Genomic DNA, 27567 nt, shown 5'->3' with positions numbered 1-27567 from the left:
TTTGAGTGCCCTGCATCAAACTTGCATTGCAGCTTGCTTTTGTAGTGAAATCTGTGAATAACATTCAGATGGGCCTTCTTCCCAGTAAACTTGAACCAAGTATCTGAATCTCTAAATACTGACAGAGTGACTTGAAGAGAACTAAGGGTACTATTTTCCCCGATGTTTATGCTGCCTGTGGTGTTTTGTAAAGCAGCTCCCTTGCTCCAAGCCATGGGTGTGTCCTGCTGCACACACACACAGAAATGTGCAAGTCTCTTGATGTGACATGCATGTCACTATTTCATGGTCATGTTTGTATGCACTGATATTTTTTATCTTTATTTTAGCATAGAAAGAATGTTTTGTTGTTTCTTATTTAACACAAAATAAGATTTATGTTCGGTGACCATGTGGTTTGTCTATTTACTGCAGAAAATGCTTGACTACCTCAAGGAGAAAAAGGATGTGGGCTTCTTTCAGAGCCTGGCTGGCCTGATGCAGTCATGCAGGTAAGCACCTGCTTTCCTTGCTTTAGTTCCACTCAGTGGTTGTATCTTTAAAAGTACTTTTTTTACATTACTGAGGGTACTTATATACAGAAAATTTTCTTATTGAAACAGTATTTTTAATTTAATTTTTATTGGAGTATATAGTTGTTTTAGAATGTTGTGTTCACAGAAGATTTTTTAATGGTTAAACACACTTTCAAGTGGGGCAAAAATGTGCAAGTGTCTTATATTCTGTCTTGCTGTTAGATGTTAGTAATGTCTTCATTACTAACTTGTTCCATGTTAATAATGTCTTAAAATAATATTCCTTGTGCTTAAATAGGGACCTTGGATGATATTTGAGAACCAGAAAAGTCCATTTCATTTTACCTATGAGCTTTGAGATCACGTCTCATCTTCCCTACAATGATCCCTAACCAACTAATTTATGATCATTTTCTAGTTTTTACAGTATTTAAAATCATTCAGATAGCATTTGACTAAAGAACCTGACACATACTTAATGTGATAAGCTATTCCAACTGGAAAAACATGATTATTATGCCTGCTGACTTTGTAATGTTCTTCCAAGTTGAAACCCATTAATGCCATATACTTGACTTTCAAATGGATCATTTCAGTGTGGTCCCTGGAGAGGTGGCCTGCTACAAAAAAAACACTATTGGTAGACATTGAGTCAGGGTGTTTTCAATGCATAATAGCATTCGGTTCACACTTCATGATATACATCTGCCCTTCTGAAGAAAGGAAAGGTTCTCTTAGTCCTCTAAATGTTTTTCTCCCTTTTATTGCAGTGTCCTCGACCTAAATGCATTCGAGCGACAAAACAAAGCCGAAGGACTTGGGATGGTGACTGAGGAAGGATCAGGTACTGATCACTTAAAAAGATCACCTGTCCCCACTTCTTCCCTGAAATTACCTTTCCAGTACAGAGAGATGCGAGGTTATCTAAATGGACACCGTGCTTATGTGACTCATTTAAAAGTTCGTAGTTAGACACCTATATAGGTCACATCCAAGACCCCAAACCTAACCTTCCATGTTGGTAATTGACTCCTTGTTGTTTCAGACCCACTCTCTGTGACCTTTCCCCTAGCTGGGGATAAAGAACCCTTATCATAGAATTGTATCTAAAATTATAAAGTGTATGGATGAGCCAAATTAGAAAATGTTTGACTTCCTTTGGCCATTTTAGCAAACTGGCAGGTTTCCAGGTTCTATCTCCTTAGAATAGAAATGCCTTCAGAGCCTTCAGTCCATCAGTATTCTTAACTACTCTTCCCTTTTAGCTCAGTTATCCTTCTATTTGATAAATCCATATGTCTTTTCAAGTACAAGTTGTTTAAGAAAATAAATTAAAGAGTAGTCTTTGTGTTTAACTTTGATCATTTAATGTACATGTGCATAAAAATAACTCACATAATAGAGTTTTTCTCTCTTTAAATAGATGTGTAAACTAGAAAATTTAGCACACTGTGCATTTAAAGCAGAAATAATTGTTGCTGCACATTCATTTTGGTATCTATTAAGAAAAAACTATCTTCTCTATTTTTGGTTTTGATTTGTTTTTATTCTTTTGTGTTTGATTTTTAAATTATTTTAGTTTGAGTAAGGCCCCGTGTGTTTATCTGTTTTTGTTTGTTTTGTCTGGTTCGGAGTTGTCACCTTATCAATGTATTAGTTTTAGAACATTGGGTCTTCTAAAAAACTACGCTTATTGCAAAAAAAATAAATTTTCTCCCCTCTGCCATTGGTAGTCCGCTTGCCTTTCTAAAATATTTTAGAATTAACAAATCTTTCTAATTATCTCTGTATATTTTTGTTCTCACAATAGGAAAAAAGAATTTAGTTGCATTTTTCTTCCTGTATTTTAAAGATGATCATTTATACATATTCTAATGCTGCTGCTTCTATATCACCTGTGTAATTTTATTTTCTGCTTGGCATTTGAATGTAGAAGTTCAGACATCAAGTTAATACTTGATTATTATTGGTTATTTAATTGGGTTAGCTACCTTTAAGAAAAATCACCAGCAGAATTCTGAACTTACTTAGATATTCTGAAAAGGAACTTCAAGCTAAGTCTCTTCATTACTAACATTTGTGTCACCAGTTACAACTCCTGGCCTAACGGACCTGTCGGGAGAATTCAGAGCCATTACAAAGCCCACATCCCATTAACTGCATTGCCTTTAAGGTCTCACAGAAGTCCTAGGGTTTTTACAGCTGTAAAGTGCCTAAAAATGAGTCAGCTCTCTGTCTGACTTCCCTGTTTTGGAATTAGTAATCAATTTTATTTTCCCCTGAAGTTTTTGCCTAATGTACCAGAGGCTCTGAACATAATTCCATTCACCGTTCCATGTCACTCTTTACATCAGCTCCCACAAAGAAATAGTGACCACACAGGTTTGTTTTCCTGGCCTCCTAGACTTTTATCAACCAGATATGGATTGGAATAACACTTGTGAGTCCCAATTCAGAAATAAGTTGATAAGAGCAGCCATCCTGATGTGAGAATTAGTTCTGTCTCTCAATATGAGATTGGTTTGGTTAGTTTATTCTTTTTAAAGATGCACACAAAAGTTATTGCCCAAATTGATTAACATATTTATATTTTATTTCCTTACAAACAGCAAAACAAAAACAATGTCTCAACTTCTTTTCTTTTTCCCCATTTCCTTTCCTTTCAACTACTGTCCATGTATATTCTCCCTTCCTCAGTCATCACTCATGAGCGTGGTAATTATTAAAAATGAACTGCCTTTTCTTTATTTGCTCCTTTATTTGTTGTTAGCTTGATGTACAGTCTTGATAGTGACAGTTTTTGTGCATTTTTCCTTTTCTAGACCATTTTAGCAAGTAGATTATTTACTTTTCATCATTATGCATCCTTTTACTTTTAAAACTTATGTATCAAGCTTTCCTTTTTTTTCTCCCTATGAGGATGTATAGTTATTAACATAGTAGACATAAAGGGGCAACAAGCATTTAAATGATGGTCTTGGATTTGTTTGGTTCTGTTCTTTCATTTAAAAGAAGTTCTGGTGGACCCAGTGTTTGCAACTATTGTGTAAATGAGTGAATGTGTGCAATAGTTTCCCTGTGGCGTTTCTGTTTTGGACATACTGTGGCTTTATGGCTGCACCAAGTGGTGCATGGGAAAATCAATGCTGATCCAGGGTGGGTGGTGAATGGTTGAGTGTCCTTTAAGCCACTGGACTCTGCCAGTTCACCTCCAAGTATTAAGAGATCTACAGTTTTTCTCTGTGCCTTTGAAAATATCACATATTAAAAACCTTCTAACATAAAATGACCTTTCATTCTTGAGATCAAATTTGAAGAACACTAGAAACAGTAGCAAGTATTTACTCTTCAGGCTAGCATAATAACAAAGATGGCATTGATATTGCAAAGCTAGTTAAAGTTAGAAAGTTAAATTGCTCAGTCGTGTCCGGCTCTTTGCGACCCCCTGGACTGTAGCCCACCAGGCTCCTCCATCCACGGGATTCTCCAGGCAAGAGTGCTGGAGTGGGTTTGCCATTTCCTTCTCCAGGGGATCTTCCTGACCCAGGGATCAAACCCAGGTCTCCCACATTGCAGGCAGATGCTTTAACCTCTGAGCCACCAGGGAAGCAAGGTAGTCTCTGAAAGACATGACATGTGGTGGTGATAAAGAAGGGATGAGATTTTCTCAAACAGTATTCTGTGTGTCAGCATGGCTTCAGAGATTAAGTTCTGCTTCCTCAGTACACACTGCTGCCTTCATCAAGAGACCTCTTAGGAGACTGTGCAATGACAACTCATTGGCTCTAATGATTACTATACCATTTCCAAGATTGAGAACACCTATACTGACTCTATCTTTGGCATTTTTAAAAAAAAATTTGTTACGTGGCCATTCTTTTAAGATTCTGCAACTGTTAAGAAAAGTATGTACCCTTATAGGTGAAAGAACCTAGGTCATCCCTCTTGGAAAATATAGAAAAGACTGAAAAATCTAAATCCATTAGTGATCTCATTGCTTCACAGCTTGAGGCTTATGTGGTATCAGCTCAGGACTGAGAAAATAATCTGATAGATCTAAATCTCCATCCTAACCAATTCTGTTTATTAAGCTAAATCTGTTGCTGCTGATGAAAATGACCATAAATTATGTCACTATGTAAAATGTGTGACTTAAATACATGAACTTTTTCGTACCCATGACTTTCCCATGGTATTTTCCCCTGTTTTATAAATAGAGCAAGGCAAAGTAAGATTCCATGGCTTGTCCAGGGTCACACAGCAGTGTGGCAGGATCAAGGCTAAAATGCAGGCATTCTTTCTGTCTCTAATTTGCCAATTCCACAAGCCAATTCCCTTTCCTTCCAGTCTGTAGTAGTCTTTGGGGGACTTATTGTTTGTCCAGCACATTGGCTTAGGTTAGAATTATGGGCCCCCTAATGTCTCCCTTCAAAGGCACCCATCTGTTGCCAATTTTTGAATCCATTGTTGAAGTTTCAATACCACTTTTAAGCTTTTTATGATTACACATGATACTCCCCATCTGGATTGAGATACCATTAGGAAATACATGCTTCTCTAAGGTTTGTATACAGCTGTCCCTCAAGATCCATGAGGGATTGGTTCCAGGACCCTCTTCCTGTCCACAGATGCTCAAGTCCCTTATATAAAACGGCATAGCGTGGTCATACCCCTGTATCCACAAATATAGAACAGCGGTATAAGGATATCTGACTAATTGTTGATACTCCTTTTTCTATACTGTCGTTGTCATGTAAGTTTGCCATGTATCCTTATCCCACCTTGTTAAATTTCCCTCATTTTTATTGGGTTGGCAAAAAGTCCTACCTGTTTTTTCCATAACATCTTACAGGAAAACCTGAAGGAACTTTTTGGCCCACTCAATACAAAAGTCTGGACTTCCCCCTTGTTAAAAAAAGAAAAAAAATTCTTCAGATGTGTTTAGATTTTGTGATGTGCTCAGTGTTGTCCTCTCTGTATATTTTTTAGTCCTATGTGTTTTATTTTACTATATGAAATGAAGTTCAAAACCAAAAACTTCTATGAATTTTTGAAATTTCATTCCATCCTTGGATTTTTGATTTGTTTCTCCTCAGTACCATTTATCCTCATTACAAATTCATGATGAGCTTGAAAGTGCAATTTTTCTTCTTTCAAACATCTTCTTGGAATATAGTTGAAGATACTGCATTATATTTTTAATCATTTTGCAGGGGTCCTTGACTTCATAAGCAAGTTAAAATTTGGAAGCTGATCTGATTCCTCAGAAATTGTTTGATTTTATAAAATGTTATATAAAACATTAATACAAGTTAAGCTTCTTCCTTTTCCACCTGTATTTGGTAATGTGTTGCATTGAGGTTCTTGCCTATATATTTATAGTGACCTCATGAAGTTTATGTGAAGTTAAGTGAAAAGGTTTCCTTTTAATTAATTAATCAAAAGGATAATTGTAGCAATCTTTAAATATTGACCATGCTAATGTTTTTTAGTGTTTTTAGTGCTTAATTATTTATTGGCTATCTTCCACCCTAGATTGTCCCAAGGGTACTTTCCCACATGGAATCCAGTAGATCCTGATATCCATCTGGATCCTAACTATATTATTCTGCCATTCCTGTGTAAATATTCTCTTCAAGGAAAGCCTCTGGTTAATGGCACTAAATAGATTTTTTTTTAACATCCTTGCACAGTTTTTAAACTTTGAAGCACTCATTTAAATTTGAGTGGCTATTACATGCTAGACACTGTCCTAGATATTGGATTTATACAGGAAATCCAGAGTATTGTGTAGAGAGACTTGTAAATAAGCAACTTCAGAGCAGTTCCCTCTGTGTAAGAGAAAACTGAGCTGATACTTAGCTGCCAGGGCTGGGGGAAGTATATCATCATAGATGTAACACATAGCCTGAAGTAGAAGTTTATCTGGTAGATAAGTAAGGCAAAGAAAAGCATTCCAGTGAAAGGGATCCCCATATGCTAAGTTTAAGGTACAAAACATATGGGAGAACAGCAGCTAACCTGGTGTGATTGAGAAGAAATGAAGCCAGTAGAGGATGGAAAGGTACTGTGGGAGACCCTAAAGGACCTTCTTTACAGGGAACTTGTACTTTCTTTCTGAGACCTTGGAGAGCCATTAAATAAGTAACACTTCTATAATATTATGTTTTGTGTGTTGATTCACTTGGAATCTAAATTCCCACATTCACTCTTCAAAATGCTTCCAGTAGAATCTGCTAACATTAAAATTTACAGATTTCTCATTCTCAGTAGTGCTAGCATACCAAATAGACCATATATATATATGTGTGTGTGCGCACACACACACACACACACACACACACACACACACACACACTTAAGTAAAAAAAAAGAAAAGAAAAGAAAGAAAAAGGGAAAAAAATGAAGAGAGAAGGCTACAAGAAAAACAACCTGAAATCATGTTTGAAAGCAAAATTTTTTTTCCTCCACTGCTAGCCTTTAATTCTATTATCCATGGGTCATACCTAATTTATTTCATACAGTGGGCATTTTTATTATCTAGGAATGCATTTTATACATGGTGTCAGGTGTCAGTATTGTCAACCAACAATACTAAGGTTGTTACCTTAGTTTAAATACATGCATTTAATAAAATTATAAATGATTTATTACAACCTGCTTGAATTCTGTATTTTAGAAATCTAGGACTTTTAAAATTACTTCATGCCATTAAAATTTCACATTGATTCCTGTTATGCTTTGCATATTTCAAAGCAGTTGTACTTGTTTGAACCAATTTGATTCTTGCAGCAGCCCTATGAATTATGGAAGTCAGGAGATTGTTAAGTCCCATATCAAAACAATGAAGAAAGAGTCTGAAAGGTGAATTGATTTTTCCAAAGCCACATGTCTAAAATATGGGTTTCCCTGGGTTCTAAAATTGAGAACAAGTTAGGAGTCCACAATTTAAAATAAAAAATAAGCAAAATGATTGTTAGTCAAAGATTGATTACTGATGTGAACTTTGTGAAGTGGAGGAACTATGGCACCCTGCATTTAGAGAGACCATACAGTATAGAAATTAACTGTTTATTACCTGACCTTCTTGAAGTTAGGAATTGTGTCCATTAGTCTTTTTTATCTCCAGCGTCTCACAAAGTGCCTAGCATATAGGGGACATGTAATGAATGTTTATTGAAGTTTACTGAATTCAAGTCTTTTACCTGTTAATAGCTCTATGAGAGTAGTCAAGTTACTTAATTTCTGAGTTGTTTCCCAAACCACAAAATGGGGTCATATCACCTCATTTTAGGATTATTGCAAACCTGAAATGAAATGATGAGAAAATATATCTAGCACAATGCCTAGCACACTATAGTCACTAACTAAATGCTAGCTATAAATCCATGTTCAAGTTTTTTATTCTTAGGGAATTCCCTGGTGATCCAGTGGTTAGGACTCTGTGCTCCCACTACAGGGGGCAGGAGTTTGATCCCTGGTTGGGGAATTAAGATCCCAAAAGCCACAAAACATGGCCAAATGAATAAGTAATAAATTTTTTATTCTTTGGTAGTTGAGTTGTAATATTAGTTAAGCAGTCATATTTAGATCATTTAAGCCACATGATACTAAAACTACACACATGGATTTAAATGCCTAACTTTTCACTATTTAAAAGTATTTTTGGCCTTTATCCTTCAGTTTTTCCATATACAAAGTAAATATTTAAGTTCTCTAAAGATCTGTAATCAGAATTATTTCCTCCTTGGCAATGGGGGCTTTTGAGATCCACTTAATAGTTTTTGGGGACTTGTTTAATGCAGTTTCATGTTTCACACTACTCACTTTTTTATCTCCACATTATTAGAGATATTGACATAGCAAGACCCGACAACACTGGAGATCTTAGTCTTCTGGAGTCTATTGATGCTAATGCAGTTGTTTATATATATAGTAGTCTTTTTATTTATTTCACTAATTTTAGTAACAGTTATTGATAATTAATTATTAACAATTAAATCTTTTCTGGAGATAGGTCTGCCAATTTTGAGCTATACGTATGGACAGTCTAAGTAAAAACAACTTTGTTTTAACTGAACTTAAGCAAAACTTTGTGTACTTTTTTATTAATTAGATAAACCATTTGGGAGTAGAAAAGCCTTTTAAAGTATTTTAATTTTATTAAATCTCTAAAAGAGGAATTACTTTTTATTGGTAGCTTGAATAAATAAGGTCTACCAATATTATTTCCAGGTGAAAATTTATATTTTTTATAATATTTGGTCCATTAAAATTAAGGCAACTTTTTTGCATGAGACAGGGTGCTCAGGGCTGGTGCACTGGGATGACCCAGAGGGATGGGATGGGGAGGCAGGTGGGAGGGGGGGTTCAGGATGGAGAACACAAGTAAATCCATGGCTGATTCATAGCAACGTATGGCAAAACCACTACAATATTGTAAAGTAATTAGCCTCCAACTAATATAAATAAATGAAAAAATAAATAAAAAAATAAATAAAATATTTTTTTAAATTAAGGCAACTTTTTGAAAATATAAACACACTTCACACCTAAGTTCATAGGCGTGTTGTTCCCATCTTTATTTAGTGTCGTTGCAACTGTTCCTAATAATACTAACCTTTTCACAGTTCTTTAAAAAGGGGTCAGATAGATTATGTAGAGCCAGTGAGGTATGCAGTATACATTTTCCATTCATTTTATAGACGAGAAACCTAAAGCACAAGGAACAAACTCATCATCACAACAGTATTGAAACAACTTTCCCCTTTATTACAGTGTTAGAAATGATAAGCCCTTTACAACTGAAAACAAAACCAAGGGAGGGCCCTTCACAATAGCTACATTTGGCCATCATGCAGCTATTGCAAATAAGATATTTAAAACGTAAGAGCACTTTCAACTACATTTTACTCCATTTCGTTATTTCTTATTAACCTTAGTTTCCATCTTACAATGGAATTTCTTTTGCGCACATCCCAAAATAGACTGGTGCTCGTGTACCTTCTGCAGACATAAAGCCATCCTCCATCTTCGTTCCTCCACCACCTACAGGCAGCATGGGCAATGGCAGCATTTTAATCAGGAATGTATTCCTTAAGCAGTAGCACCCTAGTCAATAACCTGGTATCGCCTGACCATAAATGAAGGCTTGCCCCCTTTCCCCTCCCTTCTCTCTCTCATTCTGCTGTGTGCAGCGTGTCCAATGTAAGTGAAGTCACTTGTGTGTGTTTCGGTATACAGTCTAAAAGATACTGTGCATGCCAACAAAAAATAAAATGTTATGTTATAAATTAATGTGCATTGTACAGAGCATTTCTAGGTACCCTGGTAGACTACATGTTAATTTATTTCAGTGTTAACTTTCCTGAATACTTTCTACCAGGGGTTACTTATTCCACATTGAAGTTATGAAGATTGATAGTATGTCTTTGGTTTTATTGATTCAAATTTCTGAAAATGGAAAAAACAAAACATTTTAGATGGGTTCAACAAGGAAAAAGTCAATAAGTCTATGTAACTCATAATATTTTGATTTAAATATCATTTTAAAGCATCTTCACGAAATGATACAAAGTGTCATCAGTGAAGAGTTTAGTTTGTTTATTAGTTTAGACTGTTCCTTTTTTCCTATTCTGTCATGAATGTAAACACTGAGAAATGGGCTTATCAGCCATGTATTGAAATTCAAAACAAGGCACATTTAAACGTTTAGATTTGCCATGTCACATTTATCGACATGGTGATCTTAGTTTGGTCACCAAATATCATATCTTACAGGCTCATAGGGAAACCAGTACAGTGATTTTATGTACTTTTTTTAATGTTTATATTAGTTTTCAAAATGGTTTTGCTTCCTAACCCTCCCATTATATGAAGCCTCTCACTTTGAAAGTCACAGACTGCAGACTGGTAAGTCCATCACCTCTCTGTCATTATGATCATTCATAATTTCGGTTCCAGTAAACACATGATCATTGCATAGTTTTCTTTCCTAGCCCAAAGTTATCTCCAGTCTGAAAAGTTATTATTATTTTTTTAAATACATGAGTATATTCATTCACTTGCCAAACAACATTTTTTATGTTTTTTTGTCATTTTGCTTTCTAAACAAATTGAGATTCCAGAGCATACACTCATAATGTTGACAGTGTTTCTTTCACGGACACTCTATGCTTTTAAACTCAACTTTCATTTGTGTGGTGCCAGTTTTTTGTTTGTTTTCTTCTTTGTGTTTTTGCTTTCAAAGTAACTCGTGATCAAGGTACATTTAAATTGAAATAGAGGTGAAATATCTCAACCCTTTCCTGAGGCTTCATCCTGGCCCCCACACATATAGTTAGTGTTGAGTGATGCAGAATACCTCCAGTGGCTCTGAGATGTCCTCCTTTGCACATTGCTTTGTTAGGTTTAGCTTTCTTAGCAGGAGTCAGCAAAGTCTTTCTTTTGTTTGGATATTTGGAGTTAGGTCTGCTTGCCAGTTCCTCCTCTGGAAGGAATGCTACAACCAATGAGCACTCTATTTGGACAAGCTCATGAGAGAATTCTTTGAAATGAGTCAAGAAACATTTTCTAGTCGTTTAGAATTTTCACAGAAATCCTTTAATTAATATGTCAATACGAGAAACTCTTAGCCCTATTTTATATATATACCGACCGCCTTTGTATTGAAACTTTTGGTCAGACTCTAGGAACAAAGCAGATTTAACTTCCACGTTTGTAAGAGAGATGCAGAGATCCTACACAAAAAGAAAGATAGAAAGAAAGGGGGAAAAAGTTCAAATCTCTGAACCTCTTCAGGTTGTTTCTAAAATGTTGCCAAACCCATGCTGCTACTTTAACAGAGAGAGATCTGCGTTTTTAAGAGTCAAATGTTCTTTTCTTACCAAGAAAAAGTGCATCTATCTGTCAAGCGCATGATCTTAAGAGCTTCAGATAGAAAAGTGGCTATGATTTGTGACTGTTTTTGGTTCAGACGATGCTAGATGAATATGCAAGTTTGATGGAGGTGGGGATGCAAAGGGAGGCTGAGGCTGAAGTGGCTGATAACATTGGGTCCCTCTGGACTTCTGCAGGAGAGAAAGTTCTGCAGGATGACGAATTCACCTGTGACCTCTTCCGCTTCTTGCAACTGCTTTGTGAGGGACACAACTCAGGTTTGTGAGACCCCAGACTGTTCATGGTACCCAGCAGTAAGCATTTTGGAGCCAGTAATAACAGGAGCCTCTTAGTTCTAATTGTTCTGCTTCTCCTAGGTCGAGAAAGTTCTTGAACATTGAGCATTGGCCCTGGGGTATTTTCTATGTCACTTGAAGTCTTTCAAAGTCCTTTGCTAGCTATTTCACTTAATTCTTTCTTTTCCCCTCTAAATAAATGGTTTTAAGATATTGATATTCTAAGAGAGATATTTTTTAGTGATAAAATTACAGTAATGCTGAATTCTCTTGCTTGAATGGCATTGCAGATTCTTTACCATCTGAGTTACCAGGGAAGCCCATTTGAATGGCATATGTGTATAATCAATAATTTGAAAAGCAAAGCTCTAGAATAGCATTGATTTGTACATTTTACACATACATGCTATTTTTTAATTAAAATTGACTTGCTTGAAGACAGTTTTTAGGTTTTAAAAATGTAGTGTGCATATTTGATATAAAGAAAATCTCAAGAAATTTTGTTCACAATATAAACTTTCAAAACATGAATTTCATAATTCTTACTAGTTTTTCTCATGCTGGAGAAGACAGCTGATAGAAAGATGCAGATTGTGAAAAAAGATGTAAATTAAATACAATAAATAGCTGTGGAGACATATGTAGGTTTCTTTCTTTTTTACCTCCTCTCTCTGACTGGGGGAATCTACTTCACTATGTAACTTGCCATGATGTATTTCCATTCGTTGTTTATGTATCGAGCTCTCCATCAGGCTTGTGCATCTGTGAAGGCAGGAGCTTTATCTTGATTTTTTTTTTTTTCTTTCCCCAACACTTAACACAGTACTGAAGAACAAGAGATTATGGAATAAATCATTTAATTACTCTATTCTACAGGATGGAAGTCCTTTTCAGTCATTCACATGCCCAGAGCTTTAGAGCAAGGAATCAGGAAACAGGTGTTAACAAACCTCTTAGGCGAAATTTAAATATTGATATTCTGTGAAGCACCTAGGTTTGTTTTTGAGGTGCTCACTTTTTATGGAAAATATAAACTATTCAATGTTCAAACTATCAGATATAACACTACAGAAGCTGCAGTGATTTTTGGTCTAGACATCATTTGCTCTTAGAATTATTCAAAGAATTAATTTAAAATTTTTGAATGCACTTTAATAACATCTTTTGATCTTATGTAGATTTTCAAAATTATCTGAGAACTCAGACTGGCAATAATACAACTGTCAACATAATCATCTCTACTGTAGACTATCTTCTGAGAGTTCAGGTATGTTGCTTTTTATTAGTAGCAAATTAAAACGCTGGCTAGTTGGCATGATATGGCAGTTGTGAAACTGACATGGTACAATGCGTTTTGATTTATAAGGTCAAAACTTATTGAGGTATTTTGTCTTTGATCACAGTCTTTCCCCAAATGTTAGATTGAAACTGCCACTATTATCTTCGCCTCTGATTCTGGCTCTTACTTTATTTTCTTTCTATAAGTAGGAATGTTTTTTTCCCTGCAGTTTTTAGCTTGATGGCATTTTAAATTCCTTTTCAATTTGTAAAGCATCAACATGCTCTTTTCCTTCCTCTGTGGTTGATAAATAAATGGGAGAAGAATGTTTGAAACATTACTAAAAATGGGAAAGGCTTTCAAACTACCTAACATACAATTAAACATAAGAGCCTAAGGTCAATTCTTTTCAGCTCTCCAAATGTCTGATGAAAAAATTCAGTCTAACACTCCATCACTTAAAAATATCTTCAGTACTATAGTAATGTTCTCCATGTTACTAGAACTGAATCTGAAGGTGTAGGTCTCTTAATGGAATTTTATACTTTTATTTCTCATTTTATTTAGAAGGAAATCAGGTGTAGTACTTTTAAGATCACAAACTCCCTGTTTCTTCCTTAATCTTTGAATATGTAAAAGCACAACACTCTTACCTAAAACTAATAGAGAAAAAGTCTATTTCTGAAGCAAATATATCAAGAAGCTTTGCTGAAAATATATCTGTAACTTTCAAAATCATATCTCAAAACCTGAATGTAGTTTACATGGTAGCCCAAATTATATTATTCGTTTAGGCAACTAAAATTCCTTTAAAATGTAAGTTATTGTTGAAAACATCCTGTTTGGACAGATCAATCATATTTAGATGTTTTTTTTACAGTTGTTGTCAGTATTTATAAGGAGTCCAACTAGTTTCTTCCAGGGCCTTTACACAAGTCAGGAACATTATGAAATTCTCATTAAAGAAATGTTACCGGCTTTACTGGAGAAAAAGTAGACCAGATGTTTATATTCTATGATTTGTCTAATTTCTGTGTTCACATAGTAATATTTAACTGCTCTATGGATAAATATGCATTAGTGTTATGAATCCTTATGTTTGTGAATTTCAAGGTCTTCAGAGACAAAAAGTCATTTTTAAAGCTAAATTTTCTGCTTATCTTCTCTCCAGATGTTATTTATGTCTAGGGAGGATATTGCTGTATTTTATGTTTAGGAAAATCATTGAGAATAGTGTTTATTTCACAGATATTTTTGTTTGCTTCCAATCTGTTATTTAAAATGCTTTCCTTTAAAGAGTCTAAAACTGGACAGGTCTTTGATAGCTTCAGAATGAGCCTTAATCCTATCATCTCTTTTTTTCAGGAATCAATTAGTGATTTCTATTGGTATTACTCTGGGAAAGATGTCATTGATGAACAAGGACAAAGGAATTTCTCCAAAGCTATTCAAGTAGCAAAACAAGTCTTTAACACTCTTACAGAGTATATTCAGGTAAACTTTTAAGCATTTCTGTTATTTGAAAAAGAGTGAAAAAAAAGAGTCAACTGGTTAGCATTAAATTCCTTGGAAAAAATGCAGCATGCCTAAAGTATTTTCCTGCTCTCATCCACATTTCCTAATGACCCCGTCTGTAGAATCTTAGCTGTTGGGTCATTTAAAATGAGATGTGAATTTATATGGAATGAACTTGCTTTACCACTTGGTGGATTGAGATATCATGAGATACCAAGGCATGAACCATGAGGTTGAATGTGTCGTATCTCCAACACCTAGTGTATATATTAAGCACTCAATAAATATTAACGAAGAAGGAGAGAGAAGAAGTGAAGGAGAAAGGGCAGAACTTTAAACCACTTTTTATAGTATTCTTGTGAAAATGAGGAGGGAGTTTTATAGAAACTTTATCAAAAGGAAAAGAGCATTTAAAAACTTCACTTTAATATGTGTGTGTGTGTGTTGTCAACTGAAAAAAAAAAAAATATTGCACAACCTAAAAGTTGGAAATTGTGTTTTATTTGGTGGACTTACTTAGGACTTAAACCCAGGAGCAGCCTCTCAGCTCTGAGTGACTGTTCTAAAACGTAAGGGATGAGCCAGGATATGTAGTTTTTTGCAATAAATGAATAAATAGTCAGAATATCAAAAGATTACAATTAAAGAAAACCAGACATCTGAAGTTAGTGAATTTTGTCCTTTTCTATGTATGGGAAGGTGCAAGAGTCTGGACTCCCTGAACTCATTCCTTTGATTTGCACCTTACCTCTCAGGGCCTGGATCCTGAATCCCCTCAGGTACACCATTTGGGGTGGCTGCAGTGGCTGTTGGCTTGATGGCAACAGCATCCTTTGTTTACTTAAATGGCAGGCGGCATTCTTTGTCCACGCAGTATGTGTGTGTGTACATATATGTGTGTATATATAAATATATTATATAGCAATACAACAGGATAATTATATTTAAAATTTTCAAGTCCCATGAATAATATACATTTTTTACATTGATTTGCTTTACATTCTTCTTGGGGTAGACTTCTAGTTTTGACCTGCAGATTCTTAAAAGAATTTATAAAATTCTTCTTTCTTCAGCAAGCAAAACGTTGCCATTTTCTAGAAGACTTGTGTCCATGGCTGATATTACTCTGATGCCATCACTGTAATTGAAGTGTCATGTACAAAAATAAAATAGGAGGAAGAAACTTACAGTTTGCTTTGTCAGACAAAACATAGTCTTAAGGGGGAAAGGGTTAAGTAAAAATAACAGATTGTGTCTCCAAACCTGGCATACTTGCAGGTACCTGAGAATGACTGAGGGAGAGAGCTCTTCATGGCCAAGTGAAGCCGCCAGCGCTGAGTGGTGTGGAGGAAAGATGGAAGCGTGGCTGCTCCTTACCTCCCCTAGGTTCACCCTCTCCTCTGTATTAATAACTTGGAAGGATCTCACTATTTCTGTTTTCTCCTTCGGCAGGGAAGAGGATTCTAATTTTAGCATTTCAAAATGGGAAAGCCACACTTGATAATTCTTATAACTTTTCTTTATTCAAACGCAAGTGAAGTTTGAAATCCAGCCCAGACCACACATGTTCCTATTTCCTTATCTTCCTTGGCTTCCATTATTGCCTTAATATTCTCATCAGTGTCTAGAAAGAGAGCCATTTCACGTTTGGTGTGAACTGTCCTGATTAAATAATAAGATTGATTGATCTTATTGATTGACATTCACAAGCAAGTGAATTTTATAGAAACAGCAAATGGCTTCTTAAAAAAAAACTAAAACACAAATGCCTTTTGAGCCAAGAGTAGGCATTTCTTGGTTCCAAAAGTAAGTGAGAGTCCTAAATTTATATAAAGTTAGAAGTATCCTTTGACCTCTCAATGTGCAAAATGTTTTATTCTAACTTACTTATGTAAGATGAAAAGAAAAGATATATTCATCAAGGAGAGATAAGAAAGCCTTCCTAAGTGATCAATTCAAAGACCTAAGGAAAACAATAGAATGGGAAAGACTGGAGATCTCTTCAAGAAAATCAGACATACCAAGGGAACATTTCATGCAAACATGGACACAACAAAGGACAGAAATGGTATGGACCTAACAGAAGCAGAGATATTAAGAATAGGGAGCAAGAATACACAGAAGAACTATACAAAAAAGATCTTCATGACCCAGATTATCATGATGGTGTGATCACACACCTAGAGCCAGACATCCTGGAATGCAAAGTCAAGTGGGCCTTAGGAAGCATCACTATGAACAAAGCTAGTGGAGGTGATGGAATTCCAGCTGAGCTAAATCCTAAAAAATGATGCTGTGAAAGTGCTGCACTCAATACACCAGCAAATTTGGAAAACTCAGCAGTGGCCTCAGGTCTGGAAAAGTTCAGTTTTCATTCCAATCCCAAAGGCAATGGCAAAGAATGCTCAAACTACCGCACAACTGCCCTCATCTCATGCACTAGCAAAGTAATGCTCAAAATTCTCCAAGTCAGGCTTCAACAGTACGTGAACCGTGAACTTCCAGATGTTCAAGCTGGATTAAGAAGAGGCAGAGGAACCAGGACCAGGACAATACTAACTAATCACTGTTCATTGCCAACGAGCAGAAATAGCTCCTGTGAAAAGTACGTGAACTGAGAACTTGTAGATGCTCAAGCTGGATTTGCAAAAGGCAGAGAACCAGAGATGAAATTGCCAACATCCATTGGATCATTGAAAAAGCAAGCGAGTTCCAGGGAAACATCTGTTTCTGCTTTATTGATTATGGCAAAGCCTTTGCTTGTGTAGATCACAACAAACTGTGGGGCATTCTTCAAGAGATGGGAATACCAAACCACCTTACCTGCCTCCTGAGAAACCTGTATGCAGGTCAAGAAACAACAGTTAGAACGAGACATGGAACCACGGATGATTCCAAACTGGGAAAGGAGTACGTCAAGACTGTATATTGTCACCCTGCTTATTTAACTTGTATGTAGAGTACATCATGCGAAATGCTGGGCTGGATGAAGCACAAGCTGAAATCAGGATTTCTGGGAGAAATACCAATAACCTCAGATATGCAGATGACACCACCCTTATGGCAAAAAGCAAAGAAGAACTAAAGAACCTCTTCATGAAAGTGAAAGAGGAGAGTGAGAAGCTGGCTTAAACTCAGCATTCAAAAAATGAAGGTCATGGCATCCAGTCCCACCACTTCATGGCAAATAGATGGGGAAACAATGGAAACAGTGACAGATTTTATTTTGGGGGGCTCCACAATCACTGCAGATGGTGATTGCAGCCCTGAAATTAAAAACTCTTTCTTCTTGGAAGAAAAGCAATGACAAACCCAGACAACTTATTATCAAGCAGAGGCATTACTTTGCCAATAAAGATCCATCTAGTCAAAGCTATGGTTTTTCCCAGTAGTCACGTGTGGATGTGAGAGTTTGACCATAAAAAAAGCTGAGCACTGAAGAATTTATGCTTTTGAACTGTGGTGTTGGAGAAGACTCTTGAGAGTCCCTTGGACTGCAAGGATATCCAACCAGTCCATCGTAAAGAAAATCAGTCCTGAATATTCATTGGAAGAACTGATGCTAAAGCTGAAACTCCAATACTTTGGCCACCTAATGCAAAGAACTGACTCTTTAGAAAAGACCCTGATGCTGGGAAAGATTGAAGGCAAGAGGAGAAGGGGATGACAGAGAATGAGATGTTTGAATGGCATCACCGACTTGGTGAACATGAGTTGGAGCAAGCTCCGGGAGTTGATGATGGACAGGGAAGCCTGGTGTGCTGGAATTCTTGGGGTCGCGAAGAGGTGGACAGGACCGAGTAGCTGAACTGATTTACTTAACACAGAACATTCTAAATGAACATTCATGGGTCAGCAGGTAAAAGAACAAGGTTTATTATGGCCAGTTCATTTTTTAACTTCTCTCTCTTGATATGTATGTATGTGTATATGTATGTATACACACACACACATCAGTCAAGAAGTTATGATTCAAGTTTTGCCTTATCATCATATTTATTGATTATTGATGATACTATGAATAAAACCTCATAATTTCCTTCATGCTTATTTTGATCTGGCTTTCAGTTGACAGCATTGCATATTGGTTTTTAACTTCAATTTTAGCTAACTATAGAAAATTATATAAGAGGGGAAATCCAAAATCATCAAAATAAAAGTAATCTCTAAGATTTCACTTCCAGTTTAACAAAGGGAAAAGAAGAACTTGAGTAAGAGGACATTTTATTGTCAAAATTTCTAGATTAAGACAACAGGATAACTGGTGAGAAAAGAGAAAGTTGTGTTTATTGTTCCACGAGAAGGTCAGCTTGAAAGTAACTGCCTTTTGACAGTTAGCCAGGTGTTTTTGTTAGTTTTTTATTTCATTTATTCATTGTATACATACATACATATATATCAGCTCAGTTCAGTTCAGTCGCTCAGTCATGTCCGACTCTTAGCGACCCCATGGACTGCAGCACGCCAGGCTTCCCTGTCCATCATCAACTCCTGGAGCTTACTCAAACTCATGTCCATTGAGTCAGTGATGCCATCCAACCATCTCATCCTCTGTCATCCCCTTCTCTTCCCACCGTCAATCTTTGCCAGCATCAGGGTCTTTTCAAATGCGTCAGTTCTTCACATCAGGTGGCCAAAGTATTAGAGTTTCAGCTTCAGCATGAGTCCTTCCAATGAATATTCAGGACTGATTTCCTTTAGGATGGACTGGTTGGATCTCCTTACAGTCCAAGGGACTCTCAAGAGTCTTCTCCAACACCATAGTTCAAAAGCATCAGTTCTTCGGTGCTAAGCTTTCTTTATAGTCCTACTCTCATATCCATACACTACTGGAAAAAGCAAAGCTTTAACTAGATGGACCTTTGTTGGCAAATTAATATTTCTGCTTTTTAATATGCTGTCTAGGTTGGTCATAACTTTCCTTCCAGGGAGTAAGCGTCTTTTAATTTCATGGCTCCAGTCATCATCTTCAGTGATTTTGGAGCCCCCAAAAACAAAGTCAGCTACTGTTTCCACTGTTTTCCCATCTATTTGCCATGAAGTGATGGGACCGGATACCACAAACTTAGTTTTCTGAATGTTGACATTTAAGTCAGCTTTTTCACTCTCCTCTTTCACTTTCATCAAGAGGCTTTTCAGTTCTTCTTCACTTTCTGCCATAAGGGTGGTGTCGTCTGCATATCTGAGGTGATTGATATTTCTCCAGGCAATCTTGATTCCAGCTTGTGATTCATCCAGCCCAGCATTTCTCATGATGTCTCTGCATATAAGTTAAAGAAGCAGGGTGACAATATACAGCCTTGATGTACTCCTTTTTCTATTTGGAACCAGTCTGTTGTTCCATGTCCAGCTCTAACTATTGCTTCCTGACCTGCATACAGATTTCTCAAGAGGCAGGTCAGGTGGTCTGGTATTCCTGTCTCTTTCAGAATTTTCCACAGTTTATTGTGATTTACACAGTCAAAGGCTTTGGCATAGTCAATAAAGCAGAAATAAATGTTTTTCTGGAACTCTCTTGCTTTTTTGACGATTCAGTGGATATTGGCAATTTGATCTCTGGTTCTTCTGCCTTTTCTAAAAGCAGCTTGAACATCTGGAAGTTCCAAGTCAATAAAGCAGAAGTAGATATTTTTTCTGGAACTCTCTCACTTTTTCAATGATCCAACAGATGTTGGCAATTTGATCTCTGGTTCCTCTGCCTTTTCTGAATCCAGCATGAGCATCTGGAAATTCACAGTTCATGTACTGTTGAAGCCTGGCTGCTTTGCTAGCATGTGAGATGAGTGCAATTGAGCATTCTTTAGAATTGCCTTTCTTTGGAATTCGAATGAAAACTGGCCTTTTCCAGTCCTGCGGTCACTGCTGTTTTCCAAATTTGCTGGCATTTTGAGTGCAGCACTTTCACAGCATCATCTTTTAGGATTTGAAATAGCTCAACTGGAATTCCATCGCCTCCACTAGCTTTGTTCATAGTGATGCTTCCTAAGGCCCACTTGACTTTGCATTCCAGGATGTCTGGCTCTAGGTGCGTGATCACACCATCATGATAATCTGGGTCATGAAGATCTTTTTTGTATAGTTCTTCTGTGTATTCTTGCTCCCTCTTCTTAATATCCTTCTGTTAGGTCCATACCACTTCTGTCATTTATTGTGCCCATCTTTGCATGAAATATTCCCTTGGTATGTCTGATTTTCTTGAAGAGATCTCTAGTCTTCCCATTCTATTGTTTTCCTCTATTTCTTTGCACTGATCACTGAGAAAGCCTTTCTTATTTCTCCTTGCTATTCTTTGGCACTCTGAATTCAAGTGGGTACATCTTTCTTTTTTTCTTTGCCTTTAGCTTCTCTTCTTTTCACAGCTATTTGTAAGGCCTTGTCAAACAACCATTTTGCCTTCTTGCATTTCTTTTTCTTGGGGATGGTTTTGATCACTGCCTCCTGGTACAGTGTCACGAACCTCCATTCATAATTCTTCAGGCACTCTGTCTATCAGATCTAATCCCTTGAATCTATTTGTCATGTCCACTGTATAATCCTAAGGGATTTGATTTAGGTCATACCTGAGTGGTCTAGTGGTTTTCCTACTTTCTTCAATTTAAGTCTGAATTCGGCAATAAGGAGTTCATGATCTGAGCCACAGACAGCTCCCAGTCTGGTTTTTGCTGACTGTATAGAGCTTCTCTATCTTTGGCTGTGAAGAATAAGATCAGTCTGATTTTGGTGTTGACCATCTGGTGATGTCCATGTGTAGAGTCTTCTCTTGTGTTGTTGGCAGAGGGCGTTTGCTATGACCAGTGTGTTCTCTTGGCAAAACTCTGTTATATGTTTTGCCCTACTTCATTCCGTACTGCAAGGCCAAATTTGCCTGTTACTCCAGGTATTTACTGAGTTCCTACTTTTTCATTCCAGTCCCCTATAATGAAAAAGACATCTCTTTTGGGTGTTAGTTCTGGAAGGTTTTGTAGGTCTTCATAGAACCATTCAACTTCAACTTCAGCTTCTTCAGCTTTATATATATGTATATATATAATATGTTTATATATGTATATATGTTCATATGTGTATATACGTACACATCTATTTATGTATACACACTCTTTCATATTATTTTCCATCATGATTTATCACAATATATTGAATATGGTGCCCTGTGCTATATATAGTAGGACCTTGTTGTTGATCCATTCTGTATATAATAGTAGCAAGGATTTCATGTTATAGGCACTGAATAAATGAGGGGGTCTGGTTTTCCATTGGTATATCATTTCCATCGATACTGGGCATATCACTCAAAGTCCGCAGTCCGGCCCAAGATGGAGTCCTGCTTTCCAGATGGAGCCTGGTCTGTTTCCTCCTTCAGGAAAGCCAGCTGACTGAGAAGATGTCAGACTGATTTCTCAAAGTATCCATCTTATTGTGGTCTGGATGACAAGTCCTTTCATGGAATCAGAGAGAGAGAAAGAAGCAATGAGGAACTAAAGTCAAAAGGCAGAATAGAGAGGGAGAGGCAGTGAGGAAGTCAAGTAGAAAGGGTCTTCAGTCTTGGAAAACATCTCCAAGAAGGTTCAGCCTTTGAAAGGGATGTGTTAATCTCTTCCATTCACAGGTAGGCAGTGTCACACTACCTCCTTTTGAGTTGAACAAAGGCATTTTACTTTACAGTCAGGCAGAGGGTCAGGGTCCTTTTAGGCAGCTCGTTATGCATGATTGTAATAGCAAAAGCAACAAAAAGCAAGTCAAAGAAACAGTTTCAACAGGAAGTCAGAATTGGTTTCTTCTCTACTGCAAGCACACTGGGCACATTGCCAACAATGGACCACAGTGAAGTCCTGAAAATCTGTTGCTTTGACCCAGAAGCCAGACAGGATTGATGTACTCTGTAAAATCAGTTTGGCCAGGTACACTGAATGTGTTAACCTCTACATTAAGTCATTCCTTCTCCCCACCGTCTCTTCAAACTTGCTCTGTAGCCCATTTCTTTACCCCTCTTTGAATGGATCTTATACATCAGTCACTCTCAGATAAATAAAATTCCTTCAGTCACTTTTTCACAAGAATTGTCTCACTTCAGTCATTGTATGGTGACACCATCACTTAACTCTTACCCATTTTAAAACTCCCCCTCAAAGAAACAAAAAACTTCCCCTCGTGCCTGATTTCATGCCGGAACGGCCTTGTGGGCTGAGGATAGAGAGCAAGAAGTAGGGTCTGGGCTTCTCTACCTTCTCTCCACAGGGCGTCTGTTCTTCCTCCTTCCCCCACAAGCCAGCCTCAGGCCTCCTTAGGGTAGGAACCCCGAAGAGGAAGAGTGTGGGGAGGGAGGTTTTCCTCCAGGCACATGGAATTCAGGACTGCACTGCGGCCTGGCCCCTGGGTGGCGTATTGTATTCTTCCTCTTAGGACAGGGCTTGGCTCTCCTACTGCTCAGAGTGCCTGGAAACGTGTCTTTTCCCTTCCAGTTTCAAATTATTCCACCATCTCTGTGCATCTGGTGGCCCCCATCCACCTCCAAAAATCACATTACCCTTTCAGACAGTTTCCTTGGCAATATTTCAAAGTAGCTCCCACTTAAGAAATCAATTTTTTCTTACTTTCCCTCTTTTACACTTTCTAATACCAGGCTGTTACCCAAAAACTAGGTTCTTCCCTGGATGGATGTTGAGCCAATAGATACAACCAAAGACTGGGGGAAGGAAGGATTTACTATTACTTGCAGCAAGTAAGGAGAACACTAGGGTTCTTTCCCAAAGCAGTGTCTCTCCAAACAGCAAAATTGGGAAAGTTTTAAGCTAAGGTTACATGCATATTCATGAAGAGGCTTCAGCAGTGAAGCATTCAGACAGAGGTTGACAGGGTCCAAGCTTTAGTTGACTGAAATTAGGAGGGATGTCATCATTCTGTCCCCACCTGGGTGAGCGCCTTAGCTCCTGCAAAACTCAAGGACTGTATCAGATTATGTACCTCTTTTGAGGAGGAACTAAAACTTGGTTTTCACTGCACTATTATTTGACTACTCTTTCTCTATTCCTGTGTTCCTTTGTTTCCTTAGGATCATTGATTACTGAGATCTAGCCAAGGGCAAGCATTGTGACCAGGCTGAGATCACAAAAATGACTCAGGCCGAAATGGCTTCTCTTACGTCAAAAAAGATATTCCTGGTTCTCTTTCTTTGGGGACTCCCTAACCTATGTGATTACAAAATCATATTGCTGCCCAGCCTCAGAAGACAGAAGTCAAGCACTCCTGATGGCTCTCTTGAGGCCTCCTCTCTCTCTCGGTGTAAAGGAAGGCAAGGGTAGCCCTATCCTCCCCCACTGCTGCAGGGGCGGAGGTTGGAGAGCACTTTGCAAAGTCTGTCCCTTTTCAACTTCAACGCCTTTATGTGTTAAGGCTAGAAAGATCTAATTGGTTTCCTTTCGCAGGTACTGAATCTAGCACCTTACTTTGGAATATGAAGATACTTGGCACTTACTGTCTTTGTTACTGAACCAAATCAGGGTCTGGTTGTTTGTGTGTGCAGTAAAGCCAATCTGCTGACATCTGGTGAAGGAGAGTGCAGTATTTATTGCAGGCACCAAATAAGGAGTCCAGGACAGCTAGAACTTTAAAGGCCTGGAGTCCCTGAAGACTTTCTGGTAAAGGTTTAGAAAGACAGGATGAGGGAGGGGTCTTGTGGGGTATGTGATCAGCTCATGGGCAGGTTGAGAGGGGGGCTTGCGGGGTGTGTGACCAGCTTGTGGGCAGGTTGAGAGGGGGGCTTGCGGGGTGTGTGACCAGCTTGTGGACAGGTTGAGAGAGGGGACCTGTGGGGTGTGGGATCAGCTCATGGACAGGTTGAGAGAGGGGATCTGTGGGGGGTGTGATCAGCTTGTGGACAGGTTGAGAGAGGGGGCATGTGGGGTGTGTGATCATCTCATGGACAGGTTGAGAAAGGGGGCTTGTGGGGTGTGTGATCAGCTCATGGACAGTTTGAAAGAGGGGCTTGAGGGATGTGTGATCAACTCATGGACAGGTTGAGAAAGGGGGCTTGTGGGGTGTGTGATCAGCTTGTGGACAGGTAGAGAGAGAGGGCTTGTGGGGTGTGTGATCAGCTCATGGACAGTTTGAGAGAGGGGCTTGAGGGATGTGTGATCAACTCATGGATAGGTTGAGAAAGGGGGCTTGTGGGGTGTGTGATCAGCTCATGGACAGGTTGAGAGAGGAGGCTTGTGGGGTGTGTGATCAGCTCATGGACAGTTTGAGAGAGGGGCTTGAGGGATGTGTGATCAACTCATGGACAGGTTGAGAAAGGGGGCTTGTGGGGTGTGTGATCAACTCATGGACAGGTTGAGAAAGGGGGCTTGTGGGGTGTGTGATCAGCTCATGGACATTCTTCTGATTGGCTGGTGGTGAGGTCATTGGGAGTCAACATCATCAACCTGTCTGGTCTACATGTTGGTGGGCAGTATACAGTTAACTTCACCCACCTGGTAGGGGTTTCAGTCTCTGCCAAACAGCTCAGAGGACATGGCTTAGAATATTATCTGTTGTCCTTGAGAAGGAACTAAAGGTCCTCGACTTTGTTTAATGGCTGAAGTATTACTATTTTGTCTTGCCTGTTTTCCTTTCTTTCTGCATTTTCCCCCTTCCTTGGTTAAATTTATTCTTTGACTAAAGTTTTCCTACAGACAAAAGGAAGGCCGAGGACGTGAGTGGAGGTCTGTTTTGGGAGGGCCTCATAGGGTCCTGCTCAGTTATGTCTCTTCTCCTCAGCTCTAGGTCCTTAAGTGATGCTTCCATTTTGACATCTTGTCAGTATCTTCAATGCAGTCCTCTCTTCCAGTCACTTGTTGCTAAAGTAAAATCTATTATTGTAAAGTTTATTTTGGCAGTTAATTTATCAGGAATGACTGTTCTTTGTCTGTTTCTGGCCCAGGGTCCTTGCACTGGCAACCAGCAGAGTTTGGCTCACAGCAGGCTCTGGGATGCTGTGGTGGGCTTTCTTCATGTATTTGCCCACATGCAGATGAAGCTGTCTCAGGTAAAGTCACTGTCTTCTGTCAGCCTACGTGAGACACTGTACACTGTGATCATTGGCCAGTTAAACACTTTCCCGTGTCAGAATATTATCTTTCTTAGATGACTTCTTTATACATCTTTTACATGACATTTTTTTTAAATAAAAGAATTTTATGCAAATAGGTGGGAGCCATTATTCAAATTTGAGAATGAAAGATAAAGGAATTGACTATAATGGAGAAATAAAGCAGTATAGTCGTCAAACACTGTACATTTTACAATCCTTCATAGACCCACATCTCAATGATTACTCACTGGAATTTTCCTCATCCACACATGTAATTGGAAGAGGATTCGTAATCTGCTCCAAATCCCTTGTTAAGGAGAGACAGTTTTCTTATAGGGTCATAAACAAGCAGCTGCTCTCAAAAGATGACATTTACCAATTAACCGGGTATTTAACTTCATGAAAGTCAAAGAAAAAAAATAGCAGTACAGATAGGCAAATGAAGAAGAAACAGATTTTTCACCATGCTTAATGTTAGTCTGGGAGCACATCTTGGAAACGTCAGCATTGCTATTTGCTCACCCCTGTATTGCATGTGGAGTCAGAGACATATGAATAGAAAAACTCTAAATATAAATCTTGAGTAAATATGTCCTTTTGATGCCGGGAATTTTACTGGAATGTCCTGAGATCTGACATATCTGTTGAGTGTGGATATCTGTCAGGTGTCAAGAGAGGAGAGAATGCAAGATTAAAAGTCAAAGGACCACCAGTCCAGCCCCTGCAATTTCATTCACGTGTCCGTCTCTTCCTTGAGTTTCCTTGCCTCTAGCAAAGTGAGGAAACTCACACCTCCATCCTGCCCTCCAAGCTGGAAAATATTTTCAGATAGAGCCAGGCGCAGGTTAAAGTGGCAAGAACAGATGTAATCAGTGATAACTGTCACTGTAGGGAGAAAAATCTAGTGTGAGCTGAACTCAGCTTGGACTTGTACAGAGATAATGGGAGGAGGAGGGGATGATCAGGGCTCAGGAGAGAGAAAAATTATAAAAGGTTGGTCAGTGTAAACATGATGGGCCACCTGTGCCTGCTAGCTGGCAAGTATTGACGTTAGTATTCTACCTCCTACAGAGCCGGGGAGACGGGTTCTAGCATCCTCAGGTGTTGGCTGGAACAAATAGTAAATTTTTTTGACAGCCTTGAGTTTTCTCAGGCAAGCACCCTAAGAGGGCCTGGGGTCTTCCTAGTAAAGTAGCTTTGAGCTTTTAGAAACCATGGTTGCATTTTGTTCTAGCCATTTTTTTTTTTTAAAACTGAAGTGTAGTTGATTTACTGATGAGATGGTTAGATAGCATCATTGACTCCATGGACTTGAATTTGAACACACTCCTGGAGATAGTGAAGGATAGGGGGAATCTGGCATGCTACAGTCCATGGGGTCACAAAGAGCTGGACGCAATGTAGCAATTGAACAACAACAAATAATTGATCTTCAGTGTTGTGTCAATCTCTGCTGTACAGTAAAACGACTCCGTTATATACATATGGACATTCTTTTTTTTAATATTCTTTTTCATTATGGTTTATCACAGGATATTGAATATAGTTCCCTGTGCTACACAGTAGAATCTTGTTTATCCATCCTATAGTTTGCATCTGCTAATCCCATTTCCTAGTTGTTCAAGGCTTTATAAACCAAGATTAAAGCCTCCTTGGGAAGAGGGCCCAGAGGAGTTGGCTAGTTTGGTCAAGGAGACAATCTTTGTCAGTATCTAGTTATTGGTAACTTCTACCAAATAAGGAAATGTCATGATTGTTTTCATCTAATTGCTAGTGACATTTTAGTAAGTAAAGAAAATCAACATGAACCAAATTTATCACAAGAGAGTTCTTATTTGGATGTATTTCCATCATTTTATTAACATCTAGCAGTGCTACCTAGCAGTTGTTCATAGTTTGTAGACCTAGTTGAGGTAGTAACTATTTAGAAAGAAATAAATCTCATCCTTCATACAATGTTGAAATTTGACTTCCTGTGTAGAAAAATTCATGTGAATAAAACAATACCTTTTGGGTGTG

The 27567-nt window shown here is 38.0% G+C and overlaps 1 protein-coding gene across 1 annotated transcript in view; it reads left to right on the top strand.

Moving 5' to 3' along the window:
• Nucleotides 1-27567, top strand: part of RYR2 (ryanodine receptor 2) — a 798221-nt gene that overhangs the window by 707859 nt on the left and 62795 nt on the right. Inside the window, exons 83-88 of the mRNA XM_061161401.1 lie at nt 415-491; nt 1286-1359; nt 11591-11671; nt 12868-12956; nt 14334-14462; nt 25399-25503. Coding sequence (XP_061017384.1) covers nt 415-491; nt 1286-1359; nt 11591-11671; nt 12868-12956; nt 14334-14462; nt 25399-25503 — 555 coding nt within the window. The remainder of the gene's footprint in view (nt 1-414; nt 492-1285; nt 1360-11590; nt 11672-12867; nt 12957-14333; nt 14463-25398; nt 25504-27567) is intronic.

This window comes from Dama dama, chromosome 15 (genome assembly GCF_033118175.1).
Source record: "Dama dama isolate Ldn47 chromosome 15, ASM3311817v1, whole genome shotgun sequence".
Taxonomy (NCBI): domain Eukaryota; kingdom Metazoa; phylum Chordata; class Mammalia; order Artiodactyla; family Cervidae; genus Dama; species Dama dama.
The sequence above is the reverse complement of the archived record's forward strand: the minus strand, read 5'-3'. Positions and strand labels throughout refer to the sequence as shown.